This window comes from Eubalaena glacialis, chromosome 1 (assembly GCF_028564815.1).
Source record: "Eubalaena glacialis isolate mEubGla1 chromosome 1, mEubGla1.1.hap2.+ XY, whole genome shotgun sequence".
NCBI classification, from domain to species: Eukaryota; Metazoa; Chordata; class Mammalia; order Artiodactyla; family Balaenidae; genus Eubalaena; species Eubalaena glacialis.
The window spans coordinates 28119479-28135792 of NC_083716.1; the positions used below are offsets into that span (position 1 = coordinate 28119479).

The window sequence follows — 16314 nt, forward strand, 5'->3', positions numbered from 1 at the left end:
AGTTAAATGTCTTATAAAAAAGGACAGAGGTCCCTTATAGGGCAGGATGAGAAATGAGATAACTAAGAAAAAGAGAAGACTTACACTGATTATCTTAAGTTTGGGGGTTACAAAAAAGCTACAGAGCTGCTAATTTGAGTTTTGCTCCATTTCCTTAGAGAAGTCAGACCATTTATACACAGCTAGTAATGAGGGGAAATTCCTGCTTTGTTTAAGAAGTAAAGACTTACCTAGGAGGAAAGAAAAACTGTGTGCAAAGTTTAGGAAAAATCAGCTCATTATTATTATTTTTTTAAAGTGACGGTGTTTTTTTTTTTTTTTTTTTTGGCTGCATTGGGTCTGTGTTGCTGCGTGTGGGCTTTTCTCTAGTTGCAGCGAGCAGGGGCTAGTCTTCACTGCCATGCGCGGGCTTCTCACTGCTGTGGCTTCTACTTGTTGCACAGCACAGCCTGTAGGCGCGCGGGCTCAGTAGTTGTGGCTCGCGGGCTCTAGAGCGCAGGCTCAGTAGTTGTGGCGCACAGGCTTAGTTGCTCTGCAGCATGTGGGGTCTTGCCAGACCAGGGCTCGAACCCGTGTCCCCTGCATTGGCAGGCGGATTCTTAACCACTGCGCCACCAGGGAAGCCCGAAAAATCAGCTTATTAAGAGCTTTTAACATCTAGTGTTAAGAGGAGGGTGAATTGGTATTACAGGTCTCCTTTTGCAAGCTCTCTAGGGCAGTAATGTAACTGTAAACATTTCATGATTCTTTTCATACTTCTTGTACAACCTATAGGCTGAATGTTTGTTTATAACACTTCAAATATCTATTAATATATAAAATACTCAGATAAGATAGGGACTGAATTTGTAAAAAGAAAAAAAGGAAAGATCCAAATGCTCAATAGGGGATTGGTTATTAATAAATTATGGAATAAACTAGGGAGGGGTTAAGTTGGTCCTCAGAATTCAGCCAAAGGACAGGGCTCTGGAAGACCAAAGAGCTAAATGCCCACCCTACCAACATTTTTGAAATCCCTGAACTTGTGTGTGATTAATGAATGTGTGACTATGTATATCACCACAACTGTTAAGTGTAATTAGCAGTAATATAACATAATATTTGGATTATTAATATCTATTCATTATTTATCTATCAGATAAAGATAAACATTCTTCATGTTATCTAGAGTGAAAAATCCCCTTATGCCCTTTATATTCTGTTGATATTCAACTGAAGTATCAATGTATGTTTACTAAGGTTACAACACCATAATTATTAATGAGGATTATGAAAACATGCAAACATATTAGAAATAAAAATACAAGTGAAGGCAATTATCTTAAACCTGCCTCTGAAAATATGTAGAAAGCATCCTTTTCAAGCAGTCTTCAAGAATGCGGGAAACAGTATATGGGAAACTACTTTAGTCACCACTGATGAAATCTGCAAACCCATGAACTGAAGAGAATTTTTATCTTAGTCATTATCAGAGAAAAAAATGCTGAACAGCTTGGTGGCAACACCACCACCAGTGGTCCCTTATACTAGCAGAGCTAGCCTAAAGACATTTTGTTTTCCATTCACCTCAGTGCAAAGTGATCATTTATTTAGTTTTACAAATATGTAACACAGTACAGGAGCAATCTCACGGCTCATGGCTGAGAAATTATTGTTCTTGTACTATAATGTCAAAATCCACTAAAATTTGATCACTAAAACCAACAATACTGTAAAATTTTTAAAAATTAAAAAAAAAACACATAAAACCTCAAATTTATTCTTTTATCCTAGAAGGTCCTTCTACAATAGTAAAATATGATTTCAGCCTTGGCTGCAGATGGATTTTAAGACTCAAGATCACTTGGTCAAAATGCAGTACACCTCTAGAATGTATAAAAAACAGAGTTTTACATGAAACCTGAAGAAGAATGAGTCAGAACTGTCTCTCTGTACCTGTTTTTTCATCTCTAAAAGTAACCACCTTATAAGGATGTGAATCAAATGATTAAAAGCATGGTGCACAGTAAGTGCTCAATAAATGTTGGCTATTATCAGTATGTCCAATGTATCTTACTGATTGTGGAAATTTGTAAAGTCCATTTTTCAAAGTCTGCAGTTATAGCAGAAAAAGAAATTTGATACACCAGACTATTCTGAACAGTTGGCATTTCTGGGGGCCTTTCATTTTCTATGTTATACATTTCTGCAGTGTTTGAATTTTACACTGTTCTATCTTCTAGTTAAAAAGAATACTTTAAGAATTACTGAATTAACAGTAGCTGTTTGTTATTATGTATTTTCTCAATCAACGGTTACTGAAAGTACAAATTAATATCATGTAGGTGTCCTTGAATTTGATATTAAAAAGGGACCTTTGTATTTGAAATATTAAGAAACAGTTTTGGACCTTGATAACAGTTTCAAACTTAAACAAAGCATCTATAATATCAAGACCTCAGTCCATAATTCCAAGAATTTAAGATTATGCTTCTTAATGTAGCCAAGGATTCAGAAGTAGAACACTGAGTACCAATATGAGAAGCACATTGTGAGGAACTCTTGAAGAAGGCAGAGAAGAGTCAAGACAAACCACTGTTTACACATACTGAATTCAAGAACTATTCCTTCTGAATATAACATTACCAAACTTTTAACTAATCTGAGACACCCAATTTACCTCTAGGAAGGAAACTGCATATTTAAACAAATTTAAGTAAAAAACAGTGCCATTAAGATGCAAATTTATTTAAAATTCTGAAATTTAATTTTGATTCTACCTGAAGCAGGTTCCCATGAATCAGAAGAGGATCTTTTTCTTGAGAGAGGTCCATTTTCCTATTAGCAAAATGAGAAAAAATTAATTAGGAGCTGGGAGCAGTCAAGAATGTGAACTTTTCTTCATAATATTTAAACACAGATTTCTAGACTGAATAAAGCAAGCACGAAATTTGGAGGTAAACCCAAACTTCTATAATAAAATATTTCAAATTCTTAAGTCTTTTCATAAAAATGAAGTACATTTGTATCATATGTAAAAATGTCAGTTTTCATAATGTAAATTTAGAAATTTTTATTAATAGCTCAAGATTAATATTAGAGCACTGTACTATTATTTTAATAAAGAAATAGCCTAACATTTGCCTATCAAATGGCTACAACTCACTCTTCAACACTTCTGTTTAGGTACTGATACACCACCAAACACTGAAATGTTATGAAAATGGACCAAATGTTACTAACTTCTATTGATCATTAGCAAATCTCACTGGTAAAGGCACCAAATTCCTTGCAAACAAACCCATGAGTTTACAAATATAATTTTCCAGCAGTATAAAATACAACTCCATTCACTCTTAGAATGTCATAGTTTGGTTTATTTTTGGTCCATCTGGTTTTAAAATCTCATAGTATCTTATCAACATAGCACTTTCTTGATATCTCATCTTCCTTTAGTTGCTCTGTATGTAGAGAAGCTTTCTGATACAGATGTACTTAACAACTTGACTTTCCAGGGGACAGGAACACCTTTTATGCTAATTCCCAAAACAGAAGTTTGATGAGCTTAAGATGTATCTGGATAGTTTTCATCATATTCTAAGTTTTCTAAGACCTATACTCAACTACTTAAGACATATAACCTAAACCAGTGATTTTCAAACTTTAAAGTGCAGTAGAATAATCTGGAAGGCTTGTTAATTGCAGATTGCTGGACTCTACTTCAGTTTCTGGTTCATTGGGTTTGGAGTGGGGCCTGAGAATCTGCATTTCTAACAAGTTCCTAGGTGATGCTGATGTTGCTAGTACAGGAACATTTTGAGAACCTCTGTTCTAAACCATTTCCTGTTGTTTTAGATTTTCCATTCCCTTAAGAATCTCCCTTCAGTGCAGCCTAACTTAAAAATGACTGTACTTGTCTAAAAAAAAATGCTTACTTTCCTGATTAAGAAAGATCTTTGTTCCTGGTCTGAAAAAATTATGGGCAAAAAACAATGCTTTACTAAGTTCGACGGACAGTTGGAGGAAATTTAATGAAACTAGCTTCTATACAAACTGTGTATCAGTATTTCCCTAACAAAAGGTACCAAATTGTTTCTTAACAATTATCAAACATTTTTAGATTTAGTATTCTAAATATGATAAAATAGTAGCCAAGCTAATTCAGCATTTATTGCACATACCAGGTTTGAAAGATTACTATTTCCGGCTGTGACATCATTCTGTTTACTCTGTTCCTGCCTTGGTTTGCATCTTCTTCCTATACTAGAGGATTTTAAGGAAAGAGTGCTTGCTGCTGAGAAAGAATTTTCTGAGTTGATTCTCTGCTCCATTTGCTCCCTTCTCAACCTCTTTAGTTCTCTTTCTCTGCAGTAAGAAGCCAGAGACAACTGGAACTTAGCTCCCAGTGGGCTTTCTCCTGGGTGGTGCCTGGATAGGCTGCTCCTGCTGCTAAGACTTCTGGAGCTGTTCTTGAAGATGTCAGCTTCTGTCACCGCGGCCTGCTTTTTAGAATCTGCACTGATTTTGCCTCGCTCTCCATCATTCTTCTCCCTGTTATTTTCATGAATGAAATGTGACTTCCTTCCCTCTGGAGACTGATGTTTCTTTTTCGTCTCTTTTGACAAGAGATATGAAGGAGGAACGTATTTTGTAACTGCCTTTGGACATTTGGTGGCCAGTGACACACAAGGCTGATGTGACTCATGTACACCATGATCTCTATGGTGCTCTTTAACACCTTTCATGAATGCCTCTAAGACGGGGCTCTTTTCTGATGGCACCCTTTTGGGTTTAGATCTTTTTGGTGAGGATAGTTTCCTTTCAAACTGCTCTGTCCCACTGATGGACAATCCACTTTCTCCATATTTGATGTTCGATTTTTGTGGAGAATCCAACATATGTCTATCTAAATAGCCAATTAAAACACATACACATTGTATGTTATTAAAAATAGCACAAACTATTACATTTGTATATTTATTATAAATTATTATACTTAAAATATTAAGCTATCACAAAAGTTTTCAAATTGATAATTAAATGATACACATATTATTGGGGGGGGGGAAATTAAGACATGATTTAATAGCCTTACTTTCACAAAGCTCCCTTTTGTTACATCATGTAAGCTCCCTATAGCTCCACTTATGAAATAAGTTACTTTAATACAGAATCGAAATAGTATACATTATGAACATTATTGACTGGAATATTTTCAATTAAAAAAGCGTAACAGCAAAAAGTTTCTTCATGATGTTTAGAACTTATCTTTGTAAACAACACTGCATCTTCTTAATATTTTCTATTTTGAATACCATGTTTAATCAAATTCATAAGAGTTTAAAAATTGACTCCATCTTCCTCCCCAAAAGATCCCACAAAAGATGCATTAACAGTATACATACCTTGTTTTGAAGCTGGTTTGAAGAAATCTATAATTGACTGCTTCCTGAAAATAAAAGCACAACTAATATGGGATCACATTAGCAAATATTAAAACTTCAATAATTCAGATTAAGTGGAGAATATTAGTAGATTTATAGACTATAGGCTGAATTTCACTATCTGGTTTAATCAAGTTCTGACAATGACAATAATGCTTTGCTAAGCTGATTATAAAAAATTTTAAAAATTAAATTCAGCACTTCCTGTAAGAGTAAATTTATAAAAGCAGTATTGAGGTTTATATACTCTATAGTACTAAAATAATAAGACTGGAGTGTGGATCTAAGGAATTGGTAGAGTATTTCCTAGGACTGAAAAGCTTGCTGCTATGTGGGAGAAGAAAAGAACTTGAGGGGATCTGATCCTATTCCTTGATATCTCCAGTGCCAGGTACAAAATAATGCTCAATAGATGTTTGCTGAACAAATAATGGAGATTATAAAAACTAAGTAAAACCTGAACAGACTCATAACAAGAGTAGATGGTAGAATGGCAAATATGGGTGATTTTGCTGGTCTGGAGAGGCAGATGAAGAGTGTACTGGGCAAAAGGAAGAAAGGATCAAGTTCTAACCTTATACTATACTCTTTATACACTACAGTTAGATGTTAATCTAAGTAACAGCAAAAACTGGAATGAATAGTGTTTCAAAATCTTAATTTTTTACTAAGAATTCTTAAGATATTTACGAAAATAATGCGTTGCCTGGGAAAAACACAAAACAGAGAAAAAGGATAAAGTTAACAAGAATAACAAAAACCAAACTGTTTTAATTTTTAAGGGTTTCTGCATCCTACAATGAACACAAAGTGAAGTAGGACCATATTACCATAATTTGTATTCTGATTTGTTCATGTGTTTGGAGTTGTCAACTGCATAGAGGGATGTTATTGTATGTTGAGCAACAAATCACCTTTCTGGCAAATTTTGCTAAAATGTATTCATTTTAGCTGAAAGAAAATAAGCAGTAGATGAGTTTCCCTAAATATTTGTCCACTATGAGCTTGGAATGCTCAGAGGAAACTTGAACAATCCAAGTCCTTTGAAGGTTATGCTTCTTCTACATCTTGTAGTCTTTACTTGCCACATTAGAATAGCAATGCCCATTCTTAATGGTTTACTGAGAGTCCACAATGTTTGTTTGAGATGCTGGTAGAAAAGCTAAGCAGCTATGAAATGAATGAGTGGGAATCTATGCATTTTTTTCATAAAATAAATTATATCAGAGGGTAAAAGAAGAAATACTAAAGGTCTGCAAAGGGGAGAAGGATGATGCCTTCAGTTACTGGTTGAGTAAAGAGAGATGAGAAAGGACTAAAAAGCAGCTAATTAACTTAAAACAATACTGAATGTTTTTGTTAATTACTAAAAGTAACTCTGTATCTCTCCCGTAAAGTATTACATCTTTTTGGTTAATACACCTGAGAGAAAAATGGCTTTGGGTAAAACATACAAGAAACCTGTAAAATAACCATGAATGTGACTTTCAAGAAAGAACAGTCCCCTAAGTTCATATGCACAGAAAGGTCCATTACTTATTTATAACTAATTAAACTAATTATAACTAATTAAAAAATTATTTGTAACAGCACACAAACCCTTATCTGAAACTTTTGGGGCCAAATGTGTTTTAGAATTCTAAATTTTTTTTTTGGATGCATTATGTAAAGCCCCCAGTGGGGTCTGAGACTGCACCCTGTAAGCAAACACATTAATATTTCTCCAGCAAAACTTAACGAACACTCACACCTAATGAGATAAAGACCATCTATAGCCTTCCATTAGTTCTGGTCAGGTTTGGCTGCCAAGTTAGATGTGGTGCCAAACTTATTGAAAACTTTCGATTTTCATAGCTTTCTGAATTAAGATAAGGGGTTGTGGACCTGTACCACAATATTAGAAGATAAATTTACTGTTAAACTTATGTTACAAGCTTTTAAACTTAAAATAAAAAAGACAGTACCAAGTGCGTAGAGAATTTAAACATGTTTTATTGTCAGAGGATTTCATTTGATTAAACTCCCCATCTCATTACATAGCTCCCACAAAATCTTTACAAAAAAACCTGGCCTCTTGGAGAGGCGTAAAGTTACTGAAGGAGAAAACATATCACATTCCAAATCTGCATGTTTTTTAAATTAAGACTTATCGTGCATAGTGGACTTTAAAGCAATTCGTGGAAGGGTTTCCCTCATCACATCTTACATAATTTCACCCACAATACAGAAAAGGCTTATACTGTTCAACCACTAGGATCAGTAAAACTGACAGCGTACAGAAAACCACTTAAATATGCATTTAGCAGTCAGGGCCCCGGGTCCAGCTAAAGTAAAGGACAAAAATCACGTTCTACCTAAGGCGAGTGGTCCGTAGCCATCCAGGCTGTGGTCACTAGACCAAGAACAGCGTCTCAACTACAGAAAAGGAGACTCCAGCTCCCAGCAGCCCCCCCCGCGGAGGCGGGGCGGTGGTTTGCCAGGCCCTGGACGCGGAGGCCTGAGCTCGCGGAGGATGGCGGGAACTGGAAGAGCGGCCGTCCGCAGTCCTCCCTCATACCCTTGCCCCCGCGACCCGGCCCCTTCTCAAGCCCTCTGCACGGTACCTGTCCCCAGGACTCTCTGTTCTCTTTCCCGCTGCAGCAGGGGCGGTACTACCGGGTCTCAGATGGCAGCGCGGGGGCGACGACCCCGGGGCTGGGGATGAGGGGAAACCTGGCCTAGCGGGCATGCAGCGCCTTGTCATGTCGGCGCCGCTGGCGACGGCGGCATGTGCTGTGGCTGGAGAAGTTGGGTGCGTGGTTGCCGTCTTGCTGCTGGGACTCGGGGAGGCTGTCGGAGCAGAGGTGGGCGGCACCCCCTTCTCTCTTCATGGCGGTTCTCTCTCTTCGGAAGTGACTCCGGTGTGAGCGGGAAGGAACCTGAGGACCAACAGGGGGCGGGTCTTACTTGAAGCGTCGCGTTTTGATTGGCTGACACGGCGGTCATTCCTGTCGTGGCGCAATAGAAAGCCGCAGCCTCTCAGGGAAAGGCGGGGTTTCGGGGAGGGGGAGGAGAGAAGGAAGACTGCCCCCCGTCACGTGCACAGGGACGGGGACCCGGGGGGTGGGGTGGGGTGGGGTGGGGTGGGGGCGCCGCGGCCTCAGGGCCGCGTCGGCTTCGGCGGGCGCGTGGGGGCGGGCAGGCGCTGGCAGGCGCGGGTAGCAGAGCGCGTTGCGGCAGCTGGCGACACCCATCTTGAAGAGGGCGAGGGGGGAGGCAAACCCCGAGCTCGGTAGCTGACCTCAATGAAGATGGCCAACATTTGGGCTTCCAGTGTCACACAGTTGTGCCTCAGAAATCCCCAGCTGTTCATTACATCTTCTCTTTAACATCTTAGGCCAAAGTGCCCTGATGCTGTCACCATTTCCTCGGTAGTCCGCAGAGCCCAATCTGAAGACTTGTTCATTTTGTGAGGGTTCTTGCTAAGTGCTGGGGGTGGCTCCTTTTTCTCTTTCTTTTAAAGAAGAAAAAAAACCTCATTGAAATAAAGACTATTTTTATTCCACAAACGCATTTTGTTTCTCAGTTGCTGAAATGAGTTATCCATAAAACCTCTGCAGCCAGACTCCTGGGAGATTTCTGAAAGGAACATAGACTCAGCTTTCAATTACCCATGTTAAGTGTGGAGAGCATAGGTTAGTGAAAACTGCCAGCAGCCTGCAATCCTCCTTTGCAAAGGGCTTGTGCTTTGGAGGCTGTTAGCGTTTTCCCTACAAACTGAGAGGCTGGTCAGAGTATCTCTGAGCTTGTTTCCACATCTATAAAATGGGCATTCTACTTTTCTGGGCAATTGTAAACCATAAAAATGGTAAGCAATGCAAAGTGCACAGCTCAGAGTCTCTCATGTAATAAGTACTGGGCAAATTAGTGTTCCCTTATTCTTTAGACAGACTCTTACACTTTAACTTACTACAAAATCTTCCAGAGACAGATCAGGTATTATAATAACTATTAACCAAAATATCAATCTCAAGGTTGTTCAAGCCTTAACTGTCAGGCCTGTTCAATCAGTTGGATGGAACAAAATCTTAAATGACACAGAATTTAGACGGGTCTTTAAAGTTTATTGTACTCAAGATTTAACTGCTTTGCTAGCTAAGCATGCCTGACTGGCCTCAAGCTCACCTCCTTCCCTTCCCCGTTAGCCTTCAGGAGGAAGAATTAATGAGGAACAAAGTGGCTAACAGGGTGGCAAAGTGGAGGATAGAAGGTAAACTGAACGTACAGGTCTCTCATTCATCCCCAAAGTATATATCCATAGGTATATACTAGGTAGCAGGGATGCAACAAAGGAAATACTGAAATAAGGGGCATTTTTCTGCTCCTAATACTTGAGAAGTTACTGTACCTAGCATTGTTTCTTAGATAAAAAAAGAATATAATAAATGCTCAAAATGTGTTGAATGAATAGTGACTTATATGTTTGTTTATTAAGGGCTTTTCACACATATTATTTCCAATCTCTTGTCTTATTGTGTTCTGTTGGATGTTACTACACTAGCAAGCTCCTGTTTCTATAACAGCACATCTACAAAACATTTAATCTGATTCATTTCATTGCATGCTTGGATCATAAAAAAGAGATGCATAAAAACACGTTCTGCATAATCAATTAGTTGCTTTTCTTGGATTATAGTATTTGAATCATCCAGCTTCCAAGGTGTCGCTTTAAAGTCTATACTCGTGCTACCAAACAATAGTTTTCGGATTTTCTTAATCTGAGCAACAGATTATGGAGTTAAGTGAGGCAAGAAATCCCTTGATCAATAAATGGAGATGGAGTCATAATGAAAACACAATTTAAAAAATCTCTTCCTAACAGTGAAGTAGTTATCCAAATCCTCAATAAGCATTAAGGCTCTTCTTTGTTTTAACTGTGTTTGAGAATGATACAGATTTGGGTTGCAGGGTGAAATATGCTCAACATACCAACCGGAACTGCCGGGAGCCTCTAAGGCTCTTCCCGACTCCCCCCCCCCCCCCACCAAATAGTGCTGGTCGGTCTATTATGTGTTTATATCCCTTCTCTCACTTTGAATTTGTGTGTGTGTTTGTGTATGTGTATACACACACGCGTACATACACTGTGTGCACACACATGGTTAATGTAAGGGATTTTTACACATTACTTTGTAGTGGGCTGGAAATAGATGGCCTGGAATCTGTACACTAGGTGAAAGATGTTAAAGAACCAGGTATTTGCACGTGAGGAGACCAGGGGAGAGAAAAACTGGGGTGGGGCTGGGGGAAGAAGATGATGAATAAAGTAGACAAGACTGAATTAGAGACTTAAGACAAAACTTCAGCCAGGATTGGATAAGTAATTTAGAGAAATGAATGCCGGATGACCATAAAAGGCTAGTTGGAGAAGATTTCTGGGCATGGGGATGAGGAAGCAAAGATCACAGGAATGGAGTGGCTTCTAGGCCTGAGGCTTCTATGGGGTACCCCTCAGCTCAGTTTAGCACCCTGAGCTGTTAAAGACAATAGGAGAAGCACAGACTCTGGCCTTGATGGGAAGGGATGGGGCAGCCGCAGAAACAATGTTACATGCACGACAGATCAAATCTGCTGGGAGCCTCAAGCCCAACGTGGGAGTCCTGAGAGGAGTGACAGTATAGCTGATGCCAGAGATCCAAGCAGTCACAAAGAGAGAAAACAATTTAGGGAGATTGGCTCAAGCTGTACCTTAGCAGGCAGGGGCTAAGAGAACAAAAGGTCAGTAAGTTGCGCAGAATGTTACTAATAAGCAGGGAATTCTACCTTTTGATTCAACAGTAATGACATACTTTTGCTCTGAGATTGCTGCACTCTGGAATAAAGCCCAAGGCTCTTGTTGGAGGGTGCTCCACGGCAGGCGAGAGACAATGATGGGTTTGCTGCAGAGCTGCCTTGATGGTGGCCAAGAATGTGTGTGTGGAGGGGAGGGTAGAGGGTGACCTGGGAAAGGGGATAAGGAACAGACTCAGAAAAACAGGAAATAATTAACTTGAAAGCCTGACAGAGAAAGACCACGTGATGATCTGAAGGAGGGAAGGCGAGCTCCAGCATCTCAAGATCTGCACAAATCACTTTGCGAATGGATGCTGAACTCAAAACTGCCTAACAAGTGCTTGGACAAAGCACTAGCTTGGGTCTTAGGGGCTGCTGGGGAAAAGCCAAATGTAATATAACATAATGTCATGTCATGAAACCTAAACTTCCTGGGAGTAATTAGTAAAACTGTGCAGAAGCAGATCTAATGTTAAGGAAAGTAGGTTTCTTGTTAATTTCATTATGGAATGGTGCAAGATAGAGTTTCCCACACTTTAGGACACGAGTAACATATTTGTAAATTTTGACATACCTGAATGTTTCCTATATTAATAGTTAATTAATATTTTTCTGTAAATCACTTTTTAAACTTAAATACATTTATTTTAGAAGAAAAAATCATTTCCACAAGTGGAAAATCAGTATCACTTGGAAAGGGATATCTTTTCAAATGGAAGCTAACTCTCAAAACTAACAAATAACTGAATAATATCTAGAAAAAAGTCTCCATGTTTCTTCTAGAGACCTCTTGTTTTCTATTGGTGGTAGGTATAGATATTACCCATACATCTGAAATATAAAAGACTCTTTGGGAAATATTGGTTTTGGGAATTCCAGCCTGGAATCAGGTGTTTTTCACACTGGGTTAACAACCCATTAGGTTTTGAAATTGGTGTAATGGGTCACAGACCACATGAAAAGAAAAAAGAAAGAGAGACAATGGAATAGAGAGTATTGATGCACTGCATACAGTGTATGAGTATGTGTTTTGCAAGACTTTTACTTATTCAGTTGTACATGTATATTTTATATGGCAGTGATGTAAAAGGTATTCCTGTGGCCCTACTGTAGGTGGTGGCGTAAACATTTGAAAGTTGTTGCTGTAATCTGTATTCATATTTCACACTTCTGTGTATTGGTGGCAATGAACAGCAGAAGCTGCTTGGGGGGCAAAAGATGGGCTTTCTTTGGTCACTCCTGCTGGTGGGGAGACATAACTCCAGCTCTCCTTATGCCCTTTTAAGACCATACCCTCCAGAAGTGGGGGAGGATTGTAGAGAGAGGCAGACTGTCTCTCCAAAGAAGCTTTCCTTTACCCCTCCCGGGCTGTAATAGCTTCAAGATGGGGAGGAGCGGCTGAAGTGGTCCTATCAGATCCCTCCTTGTCCTCAGTGATCTTGAGACTGCGAAGGAGAAATGGGAGAAGGGAGAACGATACAAAAGAGGTGGAAAGACCTTATATCCCTTGATCAACTTGCCCCTCACATAAAACTCCACCACCCTGGAAAGAAGAGAGTCTGTACATCTGATCTCACACCTTTGCAATGCTCTTCCCAGAATTCATCACACCTATCATGACCCATAAAACCTTTCTTTATCGGGCTCAGACCTGCCTCTTCAGAGTCATTCTACCACCACTGTCCTTAACCTGTAAACTTCCACAGCACCAAAATACTGAACCCTCTATGCCAGGCATGGTAACACGGCCTCCTGAAGGAGCCATCTTTCATCTCCTTCTTTTAGCTCCCAAAGAGGTTTTGTTTTTTTTTAAAAGATGTGGGGTAACATTTAAAAATCAAGAGATTTCCCACAAAATTCTAGATTTCTGGCTTCAAGAATTACAAAGAGGGGTCTCACATTTATGTCTACAGGGGCTAGGTAGACAATATAAGTACGCGAATCAGGTCAGTTCAAGGACCCTGCAGGCTTCTTGGCCACAGAAAATGGATGCCAAGGCAGCAATATATGGAGTAATTTAGCTGAACTCTCAACACTTGTAAACAATATAAACTGGTATGGAATAATCTCTAAAATATGTTAAGTGAAAAATTAAGTTGCAGAACAGTGTATGCTACAGTGTATACATATATTATGTTATTGCTTGTATAAATAAAAGGGGTTATTTGCGTGTTTATGCCAAGACTATCTCTGGAAGGATGCTGTGCTTTCCAAATAACTTCCTAATGCAACATAGTATTCTACTGTATGGATCTGCCATAATTTACTTGACTAGTCCCCCATTGCTGGCCTAGTTAGTTCCCTTTCAGCCTTATGTTATTAATAATGATGCAACAAATACCTTTATACATCCACCTTTGTGAACATAGAAGCATATCTCTAAGATACATTGGGAAGGGAATTGCTGGGTCAAAGGACATATACATTTTGTATTTTGATAGACATCAGCCATTGGTCCTTTTAAGTGTCTAACTTGAGCATAGGTAAATAAGCTCATAACAGCAGTTGCCTCTGGAGAGAGGTTTTCCCCTATTTGTGAAATTTATATTTTACCAGGTGCATATATTACTTTTCCAAAGAAACACATATGTCTATCTCTATCTATCTATCTATCTATCTATCTATCTATCTATCTATCTATCTATCTATCTATCATAAAATAAAAGGTCAATGGTTTTTGATGAAAAGTTACACTGTGTTACATTAATTGCTTTCCATGAAGACTTCGCCAGATACGTTCCACTATTTCTGTTAGCATCTGCTCATTTCTCCTTCATCTCCCTTCTGTGGAACCTTGCCACTGACACCCCTATTCCTACCTGCCCCTTTCAGGCAGCGTGGAGCCTATTAAGTTATGTTGCTTGACCAGGGATTTGGTAGTACAAACATTTGTTGTTGGGTTCTCAAACTCAACGTGTCTTAAATAGAACTAATTATCTTCCCTCCCTGACCTCCAGATTTGATGTTCTCTATTCCTGTATTTCTTATCTCAGTGAATGGTGTCATCATCTTCTCTCACCTGTCACTCCAACCAGAAACCTGTGAGTCTTACTAATCTCTCCCCTCCGTCACCCTCAACCCCCACCTGTTATGTCATCAAGTCAACGGTTTTGCTAAATATCACTTGTGTCCTTTCTTTTCTCTTAAAAACACATATACACACCTACCCATCCACCCATATTTGATTCTTTTTAGAAATGTAAAAGATATAGACAATACAAAGAATAATATTACAAACACATATTCACCGTTCTGAACTCACAACTGACTGTTAAAATTTTAACCAGTTACTTCTCTTTTCTGGTTTTCTTTATTTTTATAATAAAACATTACAGGCGTAGCTAAGTCTCTTTTTATTGACACTCCAGTTTAATTCCCTTCTCCCCTACTCCTGTGGTTTTTCAAGTCCACAAGCCTCAGATTCCTCAGTTTTTACGTACATGTATAGCTCGTCATAAAGAATATAGAGGATTATTTTGTATATGTTTTTTAAAAAATATGCACACATGTACATTTTATTTATGTATGCCGTTCATATGTCACATTTTATTTGTCCATTACAAACAATAGTGTCACAGACATCTCTGTACATGTTTCTTTTCACCCATGTGCAAGAATTTCTATGGGTTATATAATCAGGAGGGAAATTGCTGGGTCGTAGGGTATTTGCATTATCAAGTTTATTGTATGCTGCCAAATTGCTTTCCATGAATGGCTGAGTTAATTTGCAGTCCCACTAGAAATATATGAGAGCACTGTTCTCCTCATGTCTGCTCAAATATTTGATATTGTCATCCTTTTTTATTTTTGCTAATCTGAAGGGTGAAAATGGTTTCTCACTGTTTTATTTTGCATTCCCTTAATTGGGTATCTCTTCATACATTTGGGAGTGGGTCATTTGGATTCTTCTTTTGTTAATTGCCTATTTCTATATTTCACCCATTTTATAAGCTCCTGCGTTTTTCTTATTGGTTTGTAGAATTTAAAAAATGCATATTTTGAATACTCAAAAATCCTTTCCATCCCTCCTGCTGCACCCCAGTACAGGTCTTAATCATCCTTTGCAAAGTCTCTTGCAACAGCTTCCAAATTGATCTCTCTGACTTCAGTTTGCCCTTCTTCATTCCATCTTCCACACCGCAGCCTGAATGATCTTTCTAACAAGCAAATCTGAGCATGCCACTCCCAAATTCATTACAGGGAAACAAGGCAAAACAAAAACATCATCATCAACAACAGAATTACCAAATAAACCAACTTTAAAGCCCTAAACTCTCTGGCATACCATACCAGCTACTCCATGATCTGATCCCTCTCTACCTGTGCGAGGCCATCACGCTGTTCCTCCCCATACATCTTACATCCACCCATTCAGAACGATGGTACTGGCCATTCTTTGAACACATCAGCCTCACTCATGCTTCTGGGCTTTTGTGAACCCCAATTCGTACTGCTATCTTGTCCTCCTAGAAAAAATTTCCCTGACATCCCTAAAGAGACCTGGTTGCTCCTTGCTCAACTGTTGTATGCACTATAGCTCCGCTATAGTCTTTATGACTTTGCATTGACATGATTTATTGTATATATGTTTTCTCTCTAGATTGGAAGTGTCGATAGAACAGGGCTCTGTCTCTTGGTCTCAAAAGGCAGTATAGCAGAGTGGTTAGGAATGTGGGCTCTGAAGCCAAACTGTCTGGGTTTGAATCTTAGCTCTGTTACTGTTTGGGAAGTTGTTTAGCTTCTCCATGTCTCAGATTCCTCATTTGTAAAGTGGGGATAATAATAGTACCTATCTCATCCGCTTGTATTAAATCAGTTAATAAATATAAAGTGCTTATTACTAGCCAAAAGGTGAAAGCGACTAAAGTGTTGATTAATCGATGAATTGATAAACAAAATGTGATATATATGTACATACAATGGAATGTTATTCAGGCTTAAGTAGGAAGGAAATTTCTGACACGTGCTACAACATGGATTAACCTTGAAGACATTATGCTAAGTAAAATAAACAGGTCACAAAAGGACAATTACTGTATAATTCCACTTATACGAGGCACCTACGATAGTCAAATTCATA

The 16314-nt window shown here is 38.8% G+C and overlaps 1 protein-coding gene across 5 annotated transcripts in view; it reads right to left on the reverse strand.

Annotated features, from left to right (window-relative positions):
• Window positions 1–8248, reverse strand: part of SLF2 (SMC5-SMC6 complex localization factor 2) — a 40097-nt gene extending 31849 nt beyond the window's left edge. For 4 of the 5 annotated variants that reach the window (XM_061205803.1, XM_061205727.1, XM_061205647.1 and 1 more), the window contains exons 1-4: window positions 8027–8248; window positions 5385–5428; window positions 4161–4885; window positions 2760–2817 (exon numbers count right to left, since the gene is read on the reverse strand). In XM_061205803.1, the coding sequence (XP_061061786.1) occupies window positions 2760–2817; window positions 4161–4885; window positions 5385–5428; window positions 8027–8166 (967 nt within the window). In that variant the 5' untranslated portion in view covers window positions 8167–8248. Of the gene's footprint in view, window positions 1–2759; window positions 2818–4160; window positions 4886–5384; window positions 5429–7545 lie in introns of those variants that run through there. The other variant, XM_061205877.1, reaches the window with a different exon arrangement.
• Between the last annotated feature and the right edge of the window lie 8066 nt (window positions 8249–16314).